The sequence below is a fragment of the Melanerpes formicivorus genome, unplaced genomic scaffold (assembly GCF_026170545.1).
Source record: "Melanerpes formicivorus ecotype bairdi unplaced genomic scaffold, bMelFor1.0.p_v2 SCAF_42, whole genome shotgun sequence".
In the NCBI taxonomy this organism is placed as follows: Eukaryota; Metazoa; Chordata; class Aves; order Piciformes; family Picidae; genus Melanerpes; species Melanerpes formicivorus.
The window spans coordinates 1,096,494-1,109,397 of record NW_027142394.1 but is presented as its reverse complement, the minus strand read 5'-3'; the positions used below and the strand labels follow the sequence as shown (position 1 = coordinate 1,109,397).

The 12,904-nt window shown below is 51.0% G+C and overlaps 1 protein-coding gene across 1 annotated transcript in view; it reads right to left on the bottom strand.

Moving 5' to 3' along the window:
- TAF4B (TATA-box binding protein associated factor 4b) overlaps window positions 1–12,904 on the bottom strand; it is a 97,092-nt gene that overhangs the window by 41,010 nt on the left and 43,178 nt on the right. The window contains exons 11-12 of the mRNA XM_068158739.1: window positions 7,065–7,237; window positions 3,597–3,727 (exon numbers count right to left, since the gene is read on the bottom strand). Of these exons, the coding sequence (XP_068014840.1) occupies window positions 3,597–3,727; window positions 7,065–7,237 (304 nt within the window). The remainder of the gene's footprint in view (window positions 1–3,596; window positions 3,728–7,064; window positions 7,238–12,904) is intronic.

The following is a 12,904-nucleotide window of genomic DNA, read 5'->3' as shown; positions in this document are numbered from 1 at the left end:
GACTTCACTGCTCCTCTGGCCACACTATTCCTAATGCAGGCCAGGATGCCATTGGCCTTCTTGGCCACCAGGGCACACTGCTGGCTCATGTTCAGCTGGCTGTTGATCAGCACCCCCAGGTCCCTCTCTGTTTGGCTGCTCTCAGCCACTCTGACCCCAGCCTGTAGCTCTGCCTGGGGTTGTCGCGGCCAAAGTGCAGCACCTGGCATTGGACCTCACTTCTGCTCACTTCACCTCACTTCTGCTCGTGGGCTCCAGTGGTTCTCACACTTTGTAGAGACACCACAGAACCTGGACACTCCTAAAGGCTTCTCATAAAAAAAACCCTTCTGTTCTATTTGTGTATTCTTTGGGGCTTTTTCTCCTACTGCATCTTCTTCTGCCAAGGAACATCATACTCCAACTGCTCCAGACATCACTATAAATACTTGGAAGTTTCCAAAGGCTTCCTGCTTTTTACTGCTGCTTGTCTAGCACTTAAAAGCTTATAAAAAGTCTTGAGGACAAAAATAACTCCTATGGCTAGATTCAGACTGGATGTGAGAAAGAAGTTGTTCCCCATGAGGGTGGTGAGAGCCTGGCACAGGTTGCCCAGGGAGTTGGTGGAAGCCTCATGACTGGAGGTGTTTGCAGCCAGGCTGGATGTGGCTGTGAGCAACCTGCTGTAGTGTGAGGTGTCCCTGCCCATGGCAGGACTGGATGATCCTTGAGGTCCCTTCCAACCTTGACAATTCTATGATTCATCAATTAGCTCTTGTTAAAACACTTGGAAGTATAAAGTTCCTGTAAAAAGTCCCAAACAAACAAACAGAAAACCAACCCAACCCAGCCACACAAACAAGAACTTAGAGGAGCTGACACATAATCTGCCTCTAACTTCCAATTTAGGAGCTAAAAGATAGACTAACTTCCAGCCACACAAATAGGAACTTAGGAGCTGACAATCTGCTTCCAAGTCCCAATCTCATTCTAAAAGAGCTTGATACTGGAAAAAAAAGTAAGGACTAATGTTTTATTATTGAATGACAACAACAGCAAACCCAACCCTGAAAGAGCTATTTTGGCTGCTAGCAGATTATTGCTTCCCATCTGCTGGCCTGCATCAGGAACAGTGTGGCCAGCAGGAGCAGGGAAGTCATTGTGCCCTGTGCTCAGCACTGCTGAGGCCACACCTTGAGTCCTGTGTCCAGTTCTGGGCTCCTCAGTTTAGGAAAGATGTTGAGATGCTGGAGGGTGTCCAGAGAAGGGCAACAAAGCTGGGGAGGGGTCTGGGGCACAGCCCTGTGAGGAGAGGCTGAGGGAGCTGGGGTTGCTTAGCCTGGAGAAGAGGAGGCTCAGGGGAGACCTCATTGCTCTCTCCAACTCCCTGAAGGGAGGTTGTAGCCAGGTGGGGGTTGGTCTCTTCTCCCAGGCAAGCAGCACCAGAAGAAGACACAGTCCCAAGCTGTGCCAGGGGAGGTTTAGGCTGAATGGTAGTAAGAGATACTTCCCAGCAAGAGAGAATGCCCACTGGGATGTGCTGCCCAGGGAGGTGGTGGAGTCACCATCAGTGGAGGTGTTTAGGAAGAGCCTGGATGGGGTGCTTGGTGGCATGGTTTAATTGATTAGAAGGTGATAGGTTGGACTTGATGATCTTGAAGGTCTTTTCCAACCTGGTCTATTCTATTCTATTCTATTCTATTCTATTCTATTCTATTCTATTCTATTCTATTCTATTCTATTCCATTCCATTCCATTCCATTCCATTCCATTCCATTCCATTCCATTCCACACAAGAATCTGAAGGGCTACTGGGGCCCAATACCCTTTCTAGCGAATGGAGCTAATGCAAAAGGGAGGGAAGGGAATCTTCAGTAGCACTGGCAGAGAGAAAAACCCAAGTAGTTCCAGAAATGTTCAGATCAAAAGGGTCTCTGCCTTCACATGGAGCACTTTCTAAAAATAAAACACTCCACTTGGTTTCCCAAGGCTTTGCACTGAGCCAGCACTGCAGCTTCATCACCAGGAAGTGCATGAGGCAGACACAGCCCCTGAATCAACCCAACAACCAAGAGCATTCCAAAATAGCTTTGCATTTATTGTGCAGGAGTGATTTTGTGTAGCAGTCACTGGGAAGAGAACAAACCCATACATTTACTCTCATGCTGGGCTTTAAGGGCAGCTATCCAACAAGTGGAATGGAAAACACAAGGAATAGTTAGAGGCTGTAAGCAGATACAACAAACCCAGCCCTTGGTAGAGAGTGAAAAGGCAGATAGAATGGTTTGAGTTGGAAACAAGCTTGAAGATCATCTAGGTCCAACTTCCCTGCCATGGGCAGGGACACCTTCCACCAGGCCACCTTCCTCAAGGCCTCATCCAGCCTGGCCTTGAACACCTCCAGGGAAGGGGTATCCACAACCTCCAGGGGAAACCTGTTCCAGTTTCTCACTGCCCTCACCGCAAATAATTTCTTCCTAATCTCCAGTCTAAATCTTTCCTCTTCCAGCTTAAAGCCACTGCCCCTAATCCTAGCACCACAACCCCTTATAAAAAAAGCTTTCTGTTAGGTCCCCTTCAGGCCCTGGAAGGCTGCTCTAAGGTCTCTCCAGAGCCTTCTCTCCTCCAGGCTGAACAGCCCTAATTCTCTAAGCTTGTCCCCATAAGGGAGGTTCTCCAGCCCTCTGATCATCTTAGTGGCCTCCTCTGGACCACCTCCAACAGTTCCATGTCCTTCTTGTGCTGGGGCCCCCAGACCTGTACACACACACATATTGAATATGGTGTGCCTGTACCTGGAAGAGGTTTCCCTTCCAGACTGCAAAGAATAGAATAGTATGTAATTAGACTAGACTAGACTAGAATAAACCAGGTTGGAAACCTATCACCCAACACCATCTAATCAACTAAACCATGGCACCAAGTGCCTCATCCAGGCTCTTTCTAAATACCTCCAGTGATGGTGACTCCACCACCTCCCTGGGCAGCACATCCCAATGGCCAATCTCTCTTGCTGGGAAGAACTTCTTCCTACCATCCAGCCTAAACCTCCCCTGGCACAGCTTGAGACTGTGTCCTCTTCTTCTGGTGCTGGTTGCCTGGCAGAAGAGACCAACCCCCACCTGGCTACAACCTCCCTTCAGGGAGTTGGAGAGAGCAAGAAGGTCTCCCCTGAGCCTCCTCTTCTCCAGGCTAAGCAACCCCAGCTCCCTCAGCCTCTCCTCACAGGGCTGTGCTCCAGACCCCTCCCCAGCCTTGCTGCCCTTCTCTGGACACCTTCCAGCATCTCAACATCTTTCCTAAACTGAGGAGCCCAGAACTGGACACAGGACTCAAGGTGTGGCCTCAGCAGTGCTGAGCACAGGGCACAATGACTTCCCTGCTCCTGCTGGCCACACTCTTCCTGATACAGGCCAGGATGCCATTGGCCATCTTATCTTTGAAGTCTCTTCCAACCTTATTGATTCTATGATTCTTGACCACCTGGGCACACTGCAGGCTCATGTTCAGCCTACTATCAACCAGTCCCCCCAGGTCCCTCTCTGCCTGACTGCTCTCCAGCCACCCTGACGAGGCAAACTTTGGCGCAAGAAGTTGCTTCATGATTTCCCTTTTACCTTGTGGGTTGATACTCTGTGCTGAGCAATTACAGTCAGCCTTTCTAGGAGCCCTCTTAATCTCTGCTGGGTAGCTTGGGAGATCAAGTTCACAGCCTCAGAGTTGAGCTCCACAATGCCATGCCTCTCACCTGTGGAAGCAGAGAGAATCCATTACGTGTTTTAGGAGCAGCTGATAATTGAAATAATTAGCACAGCAGGTATTCTGTTCCCCCTGGAAGTCATAGCCATTATGAAGAAAGGTTTGGAGATTATGATTTTCCTGGTAAAGTCACAACTTCAAAGATCTCAGACATTACATTAATAAAACTTAGCCTGGAGCCTCAGAAAATATAGACATTGTTTCACTTAGCCTCCAGAACCACTCTCCTTGCAAGGTCACTTATAGGACAAAGTTAATAAGAACACAAATCAAGCTTCGTGTTCAGGGATGGGGGGGGGGGCAGCAGTAGCTGTAGAAATTAGTGCCAGGTTCTGTTAATTCCAGTAATTAAACAAAAACTGGAGTATTACATCTTGCCCTGCCTGACACCCTGCTTGTTAACAACCCATGACATTTATTCCAGCAGCTGGGACGGGGCTGGCAGCGCTCCCCAGGCACCCGGCACCCCCTCACCTGCCTCCGACAGCTTGCACAGGGCAGATAGAGCTGACCATCCCATGGCAGCAGGCAGGACAGCACAGATCCAGCCCAGCCAGGCTCATCATGCCACCACCTTCAACCTTTCCTCCCGGGCTGCTGCTGCCTCCCCACGTTCCAGCAGCTGCGACCGCGGCCGCAGGCAAAGCTGTGCCAGCCCCGTGCCCGGAGCTGGGCATCACCTCTGCAACCTTCTGCTGAGGGAGAAGCCTTCCCCTGCTTGACACCATCCATCACTCGACAGGACTCCTCCAAGACACCTGGACAGCAGTGACTTTTCCCTGGTGGGCACAGCAGGCTGCAGCTCCACATCCCTCCCAGGCTGCACGTGTCAGCGGTGCCCTCCCTGCCCCTCGCCGCACTCCCAGCAGCTGTGATGCTTTATGGAGCAACACACAGCACATCCTCAGAAGCCAGCTCCCTGTTTACTGCCAAGTGGAGGGTTAAGAATGGATAAACAGCCTAGTGTGGAAAAACTCATCACCTGCTGCCTTTGCCTTGCTGCTCTCACTGAAAATGAGGAGCAGCCTCACAGGCAGGGAGAAGCTGTGATGTCTCCCCAGATGTCAGAGAACCACAGAATTGTTGGGCTTGGAAAATAACTTCAAGCTCATCCAGTCCAACTGTTCTCTAACTCTACCAAGCCTGGGGCTAAGCCATGTCCCTCAGCACCACATCTCTGCAGCTCTGAAACACCTCCAAGGTTGGGGATTCAACCACCTCCCTGGGCAGCCTGTGCCAGTCTTTCAGAACCCTTTCAGGGAAGAAGCTTCTCCTAATATCCAACCTAAAGTTCCCCTGGTGCTACTTGAGGCCAGTTCTTCTTGTCCTATCATTTGTTATTTGGGAGAAGAGACCAAATCCCACCAAGCTCAAACTTCTTTCAGGGAGCTGTAGAGAGCAATGAGGTCTCCCCTCAGCCTCCTCTTCTCCAGCCTGAACAATCCCAGGTCCCTCAGCTGCTCCCCACCAGCCCTGTTCTCCAGATCCTTCACCAGCTTTGTTGCTGTTCTCTGGACCCACTCCAGCACCTCAATGTCCTTCTTGGAGTGAGGGACCCAAAGCTGAAGCTCAAGGTACTGAGCTGTACTCAAGGTGCTGAGTACAGGAAGACGATCACTACCCACTCCTGCTGGTCACACCATTGCTGATCCAGGCCTGGATGCTGGTGGTGGTCTTGGCTACCTGGCACACCCTGGCTCATGCTCAGCTGGATACTGACCAGCACCCCCAGCTCCTTTTCTGCTGGGCAGTTTCCAGCCACTCTGCCCCAAGCCTGGAGTTTTTCAGGAGGTTGCTGTGACCCAAATGCAGGACTCAGCACCTGGCCTTCTTGAACCTCACACAACTGACCTCAGCCCACCACTCCAGGCTGCCCAGGTGCCTCTGCAGAGCCTTCCTACCCTCCAGCAGGTCAACACTCCCTCCCAGCTTGGTGTCACCTGCACACTTACTGAGGCTGCCTCAACCCCCTTGTCCAGATCATTGATAAAGACAGGAAATCATAGCATCATAGTATCACTCAGGGTTGGAAGGGACCACAAGGATCATGTAGTTCCAACCCCCCTGCCATGGGCAGGGACACCCCACACTAGATCAGCCTGCCCAGAGCCTCAGCCAGCCTGGGCTTAAACACAGCCCAACTATTATTCATTGATACAAACAGCTTGAACAGCTCTTTTGCATAAAATTAATGGCAGAGCTTTTCCTACACAGGGAGTCATAAACAGAGGCTTGCTGTGTCCATATTGGCAGTGTGAAACCTCTTCCTCACCAGATGGGCAGGATCTGTAATGCTGGCCATAGAGTGCATGCATTCCTCAGCCTGCTCAGCTATCAAAGCTGTCAGGGAAGGCAGTGCCATGCATCCAGCTGCAGAAAGAGCAAAGCATGCTGAAGGGATTGGCTTGACACTAGCATCTATGTGGGTGTTGTGTGCTCCATTCAGAGGAATGAAGTTTCTCAGGCCTCATGTGTGAAAGTGGCAGCAATCTCTTCTTCCTGCTTGTGCTTTAGGCTACTTCCACCTAAAAACTTAAGAGAACAGTTGTGTCCTAAAGGAGAAGCAAAAGCTCAGAGTAGCTGGGTAGGAACACATGAACTGAGGTGGCAGACCTTAATAGCTTCAGCTCTTCACGGGCTTACAGGATGTCAGGGGTTGGAAGGGACCTCTGGAGATCTTCCAGTCCAACCTCCTGCCAGAGCAGGACCATAGAACCCAGCACAGGTCACACAGGAACAAATCCAGACAGGGCTGGAAAGTCTCCAGAGAAGGAGGCTCCACAACCTCTCTGGGCAGCCTGCTCCAGGGCTCTGGGACCCTTACAGTAAAGAAGTTTTTCCTCATGTTGAGGTGGAACCTCCTGTCCTGCAGTTTCCATCCACTGCCCCTTGTCCTATTCCAGGGCACAAGTGAGCAGAGGCTATCCCTGTCCCTTCCTTCCTGACCCCCAGCCCTCAGATATTTATAGATCTTTATTAGATCCCCTCTCAGTCTTCTCCAGACCAAGCAGCCCCAGGGCTTTCAGCCTCTCTTCACCAGGCAGTGCTGCAGTCCCTTCAGCATCCTTGCAGCCCTCTGTTGGGACTCTCTCCAGCAGATCCCTGTCCCTCTCAAACTGGGGAGCCCAGAACTAGATGCAATATTCCAGGTGAGGTTTCACCAGGGCAGAGCAGAGGGGGAGGAGAACCTCCCTGGCTCTGCTGGAAGAACCTCCCTTGATCTTCCAAGTCTGCAGAGGCTGGCTGCTGAAACCAGCCCACAGGAAGCTGGGCAAGGGAATACTACACCCATACCCATCTGGTACATGTGCTCTGCTCTCACCCACCTATCTTCAAGATCTTCTTCTGAAGTGCTTCTGAGGAGAGAAAAGGTTCATCTGCACAAGAGTGGACGACAGTACCGATGAGCTCAGAGCTGGCTGCCAAAACGCAGGCACTCTCCTCGGCCACACTGACCCCAGCCATGGAGGTCACATCACTGATGTCATCTTCATCTCTGCTGAAGAGAGAAACAACATTTTACTCTTCACTCAGAATGGACACAAGGGAAAAGCCTCTCAGCTACCACCAAAACAGCCACACTGAGCTGTCTCAGAGGCCACCTCCATACCACAGATGTTTAGTGTGGGCAGGGGCAGCACAGCTGGCTGCTTAAAGCCTCCACAATGCAGTGGAGAGCCTCTCAAACATCAGTTTGACTAATGCCTCAGTTGCTAGGCATGCAAACCCCTCACATCAAACTGAAATTCTGAGCAAGCTTGGAAACCAAGGACTGTGGTAAACCCCCAAGCCCCCCACCAAGAACTACTGCTGTTATGTCCCAAAATGTGTTCTGTGCCACTAATTCACTGGGTAGAGCCAAGTCAATTCTCTAGGTAGAACCAAGTGTTGAATGAAGTTGAGTATTGACTCACTGAACTGTAACTGAGCCCATTTTGAGGTGCCTGTGCTATCAGCTGAAGCTCACAGCACAAGTGCACCAGCACAGACCTGGAGCACAGACCTGGAGCACAGCCCTGTCCCTGGAGGTGTTTAAGCCCAGGCTGGATGAGGCTCTGGCCAGGCTGATCTAGTGTGGGGTGTCCCTGCCCATGGCAGGGGGGTTGGAACTAGATGATCCTTGTGGTCCCTTCCAACCCTGACTGATTCTATGATACTATGATACAGACCTGAGCTTCACTTTTCTTTTAGTGAGCACCCTTAACACATAAGCTACAAATGCACCTTGGCCACACACAAGAACCAGCACTGCCCTGGGCAGACCATTCCCATGTCTGAGATCCCTTCCACAAAGAAATATTTCCTAACATCCAGCCCAAACTTTCCTGGGCACAGCTTCTATCAATTTCCCCTAGTTCTGTTGCTTGCCACCAAGGAGAAGAAGCTGCCCCCTCCTCACTCCAGCCTTCTTTCAGGGAGCTGTAGAGAGCAATGAGGTCAACCTTCAGCCTCCTCTTCTCCAGCCTGAACACCCCCAGCTCTCCCAGCCTCTCCTCATAGCTCAGGTGCTCCAGGCCCTTCTCCAGTCTCATTGTCCTTCTCTGGACATGCTCCAGCACCTCAGTGTCCTTCTTGGAGTGAGGGACCCAAAGCTGAACCCAGTACTCAAGGTGCTGAGCACAAGGGGACAATCACTGCCCTGCTCCTGCTGGCCACACCAGTGCTGATCCAGGCCAGGATGCTGGTGGCCTTCTTGGCCACCTAGGCACACCCTGGCTCACATTCAGCTGGATGTTGAGCAGCACCCCCAGGTCAGTTTCCAGCCACTCTGCCCCATGCCTGGAGTATTGCAGGAGGTTGCTGTGACCCAAAGACAGGACCCAGATGGGCCCAGAACTGAACACAACACTCAAGCTGTCTAACTAGACCCACAGCTTCCTGACCAGGCTTGTGTCCCCAGGTTATGATGCTAAGAGCAGCATTAAACCCTAGGACTGTCAGGATGGTTAACTGACCACAGCTAGCAGCCAGAACAGCTTCCCTCCTCCCATCCCTCCACAAGCAGTAACTGAGCAGTTGTAAGTGTATCCTCATGAGCAACACCAGCCTAACACAGACCCTGATCTTTCAACAGGCATGCAAGTGAAGCTTCCCTGCATGATAATTGAGTGCTAACTGATCTTCACAAGGGCACTCCAGTTTCCTCTCCTTGATGATTGCTACAGAAAAGTCTTTGCTGGTGGCAGAGACAAGAATGCCCCAGCAGTGGCAGTGACTGCCACAGATCTGCTGATAAAGGAGATCACCAAATCAGCACAGCTAGCACTGAGAGCACAAGCCAGCAGAGCTGCTGGTGCTGGGACCTCACATCACCCTGATGGAGCTGTTCCTGGAACCCAAGTGAGGATGCCTGCACCTTGGGTGCAGCAAGCACTCCCAGTAAATCATTTTAGCTTTTAACCCAGCCACACACTCCAAATAGTATCATAGCATCAGTCAGGGTTGGAAGGGACCTCAAGGATCATCTAGTTCCACCCCCCCTGCCATGGCCAGGGACACCTCACACTAGAATGCTCCAGCAAGAAGGAGGTAACCATTTATCCACCTTCCTACAGACCTAAATTTCAGTGCTCTGAAATGAGCTTTTCTGGACTCATAGAATCAAAAGTGTTGGTTGGAAAAGGCCTTTAAGATCATTGAGTCCAATCATCAACCCAACACCACCATGGACATTAAACCACAAGCCACAGCCACATGTTTCCTGAACACCTCCAGGGATGGGGACTCCACCATGTCAGGCACGTTCCAATCCCTGACCACTCTTGCAGGAAAGACATTTTTACCCATGTCCAATCTAAACCACCCCTGGAGCAACTTCAGGCCATTTCCTCTTGTCCTGTTACTAGGGAGAAGAGACCAAGCCCTATCTAGCTCCAACCTCCTCTCAGGGAGCTGTAGAGAGCAATGAGGTCTTCCCTCAGCCTCCTCTTCTCCAGACTAAACAACCCCAGTTCCCTCAGCTGCTCCTCACTAGCCCTGCTCTCTGGACTCTTCACCAGCTTGGTTGCCCTTATCAGCTTGGTATTTTCTTTAGTATTTCCATGACAGTCTCTCTTGCAGGACAAGGAGTAACAGGTACAAACTGAAACACAGAGACTTCCACCCCAGCATGAGGAGAAACACCTTTTGTGTGATGGTGCTGGAGCCCTGGAGCAGGCTGCCCAGAGAGGTTGTGGAGTCTCCTTCTCTGGAGACTTTCCAGCCCTATCTGGATGTGTTCCTGTGTGACCTGAGCTGGGTGATCCTGCTTTGGCAGGGGGGTTGGATTTGATGATCTCTTTGGGTCCCTTCCAACCCCTGAGATCCAGGGATCTCTGGAAGTCCCTCCCAAACTCTGCCATTCTATCATTCTACACACATTCCAGAGCTTGTAGGCAAGCAGACATCTGTGTACTAAGGACCAGCTCTGCAATGTAAGCTGCAGCACAGGAGGTTCCACCTCAACACAAGGGGGAACTTCTTTACTGTGAGGGTCCCAGAGCACTGGAGCAGGCTGCCCAGAGAGGTTGTGGAGTCTCCTTCTCTGGAGACTTTCAAGGCCTGTCTGGATGTGTTGCTGTGTGACCTGAGCTAGATTGTATGGTCCTGCTCTGGCAGGGGGGGTGGACTGGATGATCTCATGGTTTAGTTGTCATGAGGTGTTGGGTGATAGGTTGGACTTGATGATCTCTGAGGTCTTTTCCAACCTTATTGATTCTATGATTCTATGATTCTTTGGGTCCCTTCATACTGACATCCTGTGACCCTGTGAATTCTAACTTCATCTCTGTGGGACAGAAGTCTGTACTTAGTCAGAGGCAGATTAATTTGCACCTATGGAAATGCTGCTGGCCTTAATTTACTTCACCCCAAGAAAGGAGCATTATATGTGGCATGATATGCCCTATCAAGGAGTGCTCAGTAAAGAGTCAGCTGAGTGTTAGAATCCATGTGATGTTAGTATCAGAAGGATAAAAAAGAGTAGTTAGAACTACATAGTAAATAGCAAAAACTGCCCAGCAAATAGCAAAATGCTCAACAGGAGTAAAGAGTAAATTCCTAGTAAATAGTGAAAGAGCAAAAACTACTCTGTTTTGTACTTTAAGTACAACCTTAACACTATAAACAGACTAAAAACTCCTTGCTCTTGCTCTTCAAGCAATCCTCAATCATTTGAAGCAAGGCTCTGGCCAGCCTGGTCTAGTGTGGGGTGTCCCTGCCCATGGCAGGGGGGTTGGAGCTAGAGGATCCTTGTGGTCCCTTCCAACCCTGACTGATACTATGATACTAAGGCATTGTGCACTTGGAGTGAGCCCCTCAGTTCAGGAAGGAGGTTGACTTGCTGGAACGAGTCCAGAGAAGGGCAACGAAGTTGGTGAGGGGTTTGGAACACAGCCCTGTGAGGAGAGGCTGAGGGAGCTGGGGTTGCTTAGCCTGGAGAAGAGGAGGCTCAGGGGACACCATCTTGCTCTCTACAACTCCCTGAAGGGAGGTTGTAGCCAGGTGGGGGTTGGTCTCTTCTCCCAGGCAGCCAGCACCAGAACAAGAGGACACAGTCTCAGGCTGTGCCAGGGGAGGTTTAGGTTGGATGTTAGGAAGAAGTTCCATACAGAGAGATTGATTGCCCATTGGAATGTGCTGCCTGGGGAGGTGGTGGAGTCACCATCTTTGGAGGTGTTCAGGAGGAGACTTGATGGGGTGCTTGGTGCCATGGGTTAGTTGTTTAGGTGGTGTTGGATTGGTTGATGGGTTGGATGTGATGATCTTGAAGGTCTCTTCCAACCTGGTTTATTATTATTATTGTTATTAAAATCCTTCTGAGCTGCTAAATGGCAAAGACTCCAGAGCATCCCTGCAGATGTTTCTGTTGGATGCTGCCTTGCTTTCATTTTCTGCCATCCCTCCAGAAATCCTCTCTTCTCCACCACTCCCTTTCATCCCTCCTGCATTTGATCAGGTCACATCCAGAAATCAAGAAGGAAAACTCTCCCAGCTGTGACAAATCCCCAGTGGCTGAAGCTTGTCAGGACAGAGGGGGAAAGAGAACAAACACCAAGTTCTGAGGGTTATCCTGCATGAAGTCATGGCTGATACTCAGTGCCACTGAAAGAGAAGCCCAAGCAAGGCAGATGCAGGGCACAGCTGTGAATGTGTCTGTACGGGCTGAAAAGTGAGCCTGGGGCACCCTCTGGTGTTTGACCAATGCACATCTCCTGAATCCATCTTCATTTGCTCCATTCTATAGAATCACAGAGCTGTTTGGCTTGGAAAAGCCCTCTAAGGTCATCCAGTGCAGCCATCGACCTACCACCACCACGGCCTAATGTTAAACCATGTCCCAGAGTGCCATGGCCACAGGTTTCTTGAACACCTCCAGGGATGGGGACTCCTCAGGGGGGCAGCCTGTTCCAGTGCCTGACCACCCTTGCAGCAAAGCAATTTTTCCTGATCTCCAACCTAACCCTCCCCTGGCACAATTCCAGGCCATTTCCTCTTGTCCTATACCTGGTACTAGGGAGAATACAGAATTAATCAGGTTAGGAGAAGACCTCAGAGATCATCAAGTTCAACCTGTCACCCAACACCATCTAACCAACTAAACCATGGCACCAAGTGCCTCATCTAGGCTCTCCTTAAACACCTTCAGTGATGGTGACTCCACCACCTCCCTGGGCAGCACATCCCAATGGCCAATCTCTCTTTCTGGGAAGAATTTTATCCTCACCTCCAGCCTAAACCTCCCCTGGCACAGCTTGAGACTGTGTCCTCTTGTTCTGGTGCTGCTTGCCTGGCAGAAGAGACCAATCCCCACCTGGCTACAACCTCCCTTCAGGGAGTTGGAGAGAGCAAGGAGGTCTCCCCTGAGCCTCCTCTTCTCCAGGCTAAGCAACCCCAGCTCCCTCAGCCTCTCCTCACAGGGCTGTGCTCCAGACCCCTCCCCAGCCTCATTGCCCTTCTCTGGACACCTTCCAGCAGCTCAACATCTTTCCTGACCTGAGGAGCCCAGAACTGGACACAAGACTCAAGGTGTGGCCTAACCAGTGCTGAGCACAGGGCACAATGACCTCCCTGCTCCTGCTGGCCACACTTTTCCTGATGCAGGCCAGGATGCCATTGGCCTTCTTGGCCCCCTGGGCACACTGCTAGCTCATGTTCAGCTGCTGTCAACAAGTACCCCCCAGGTCCC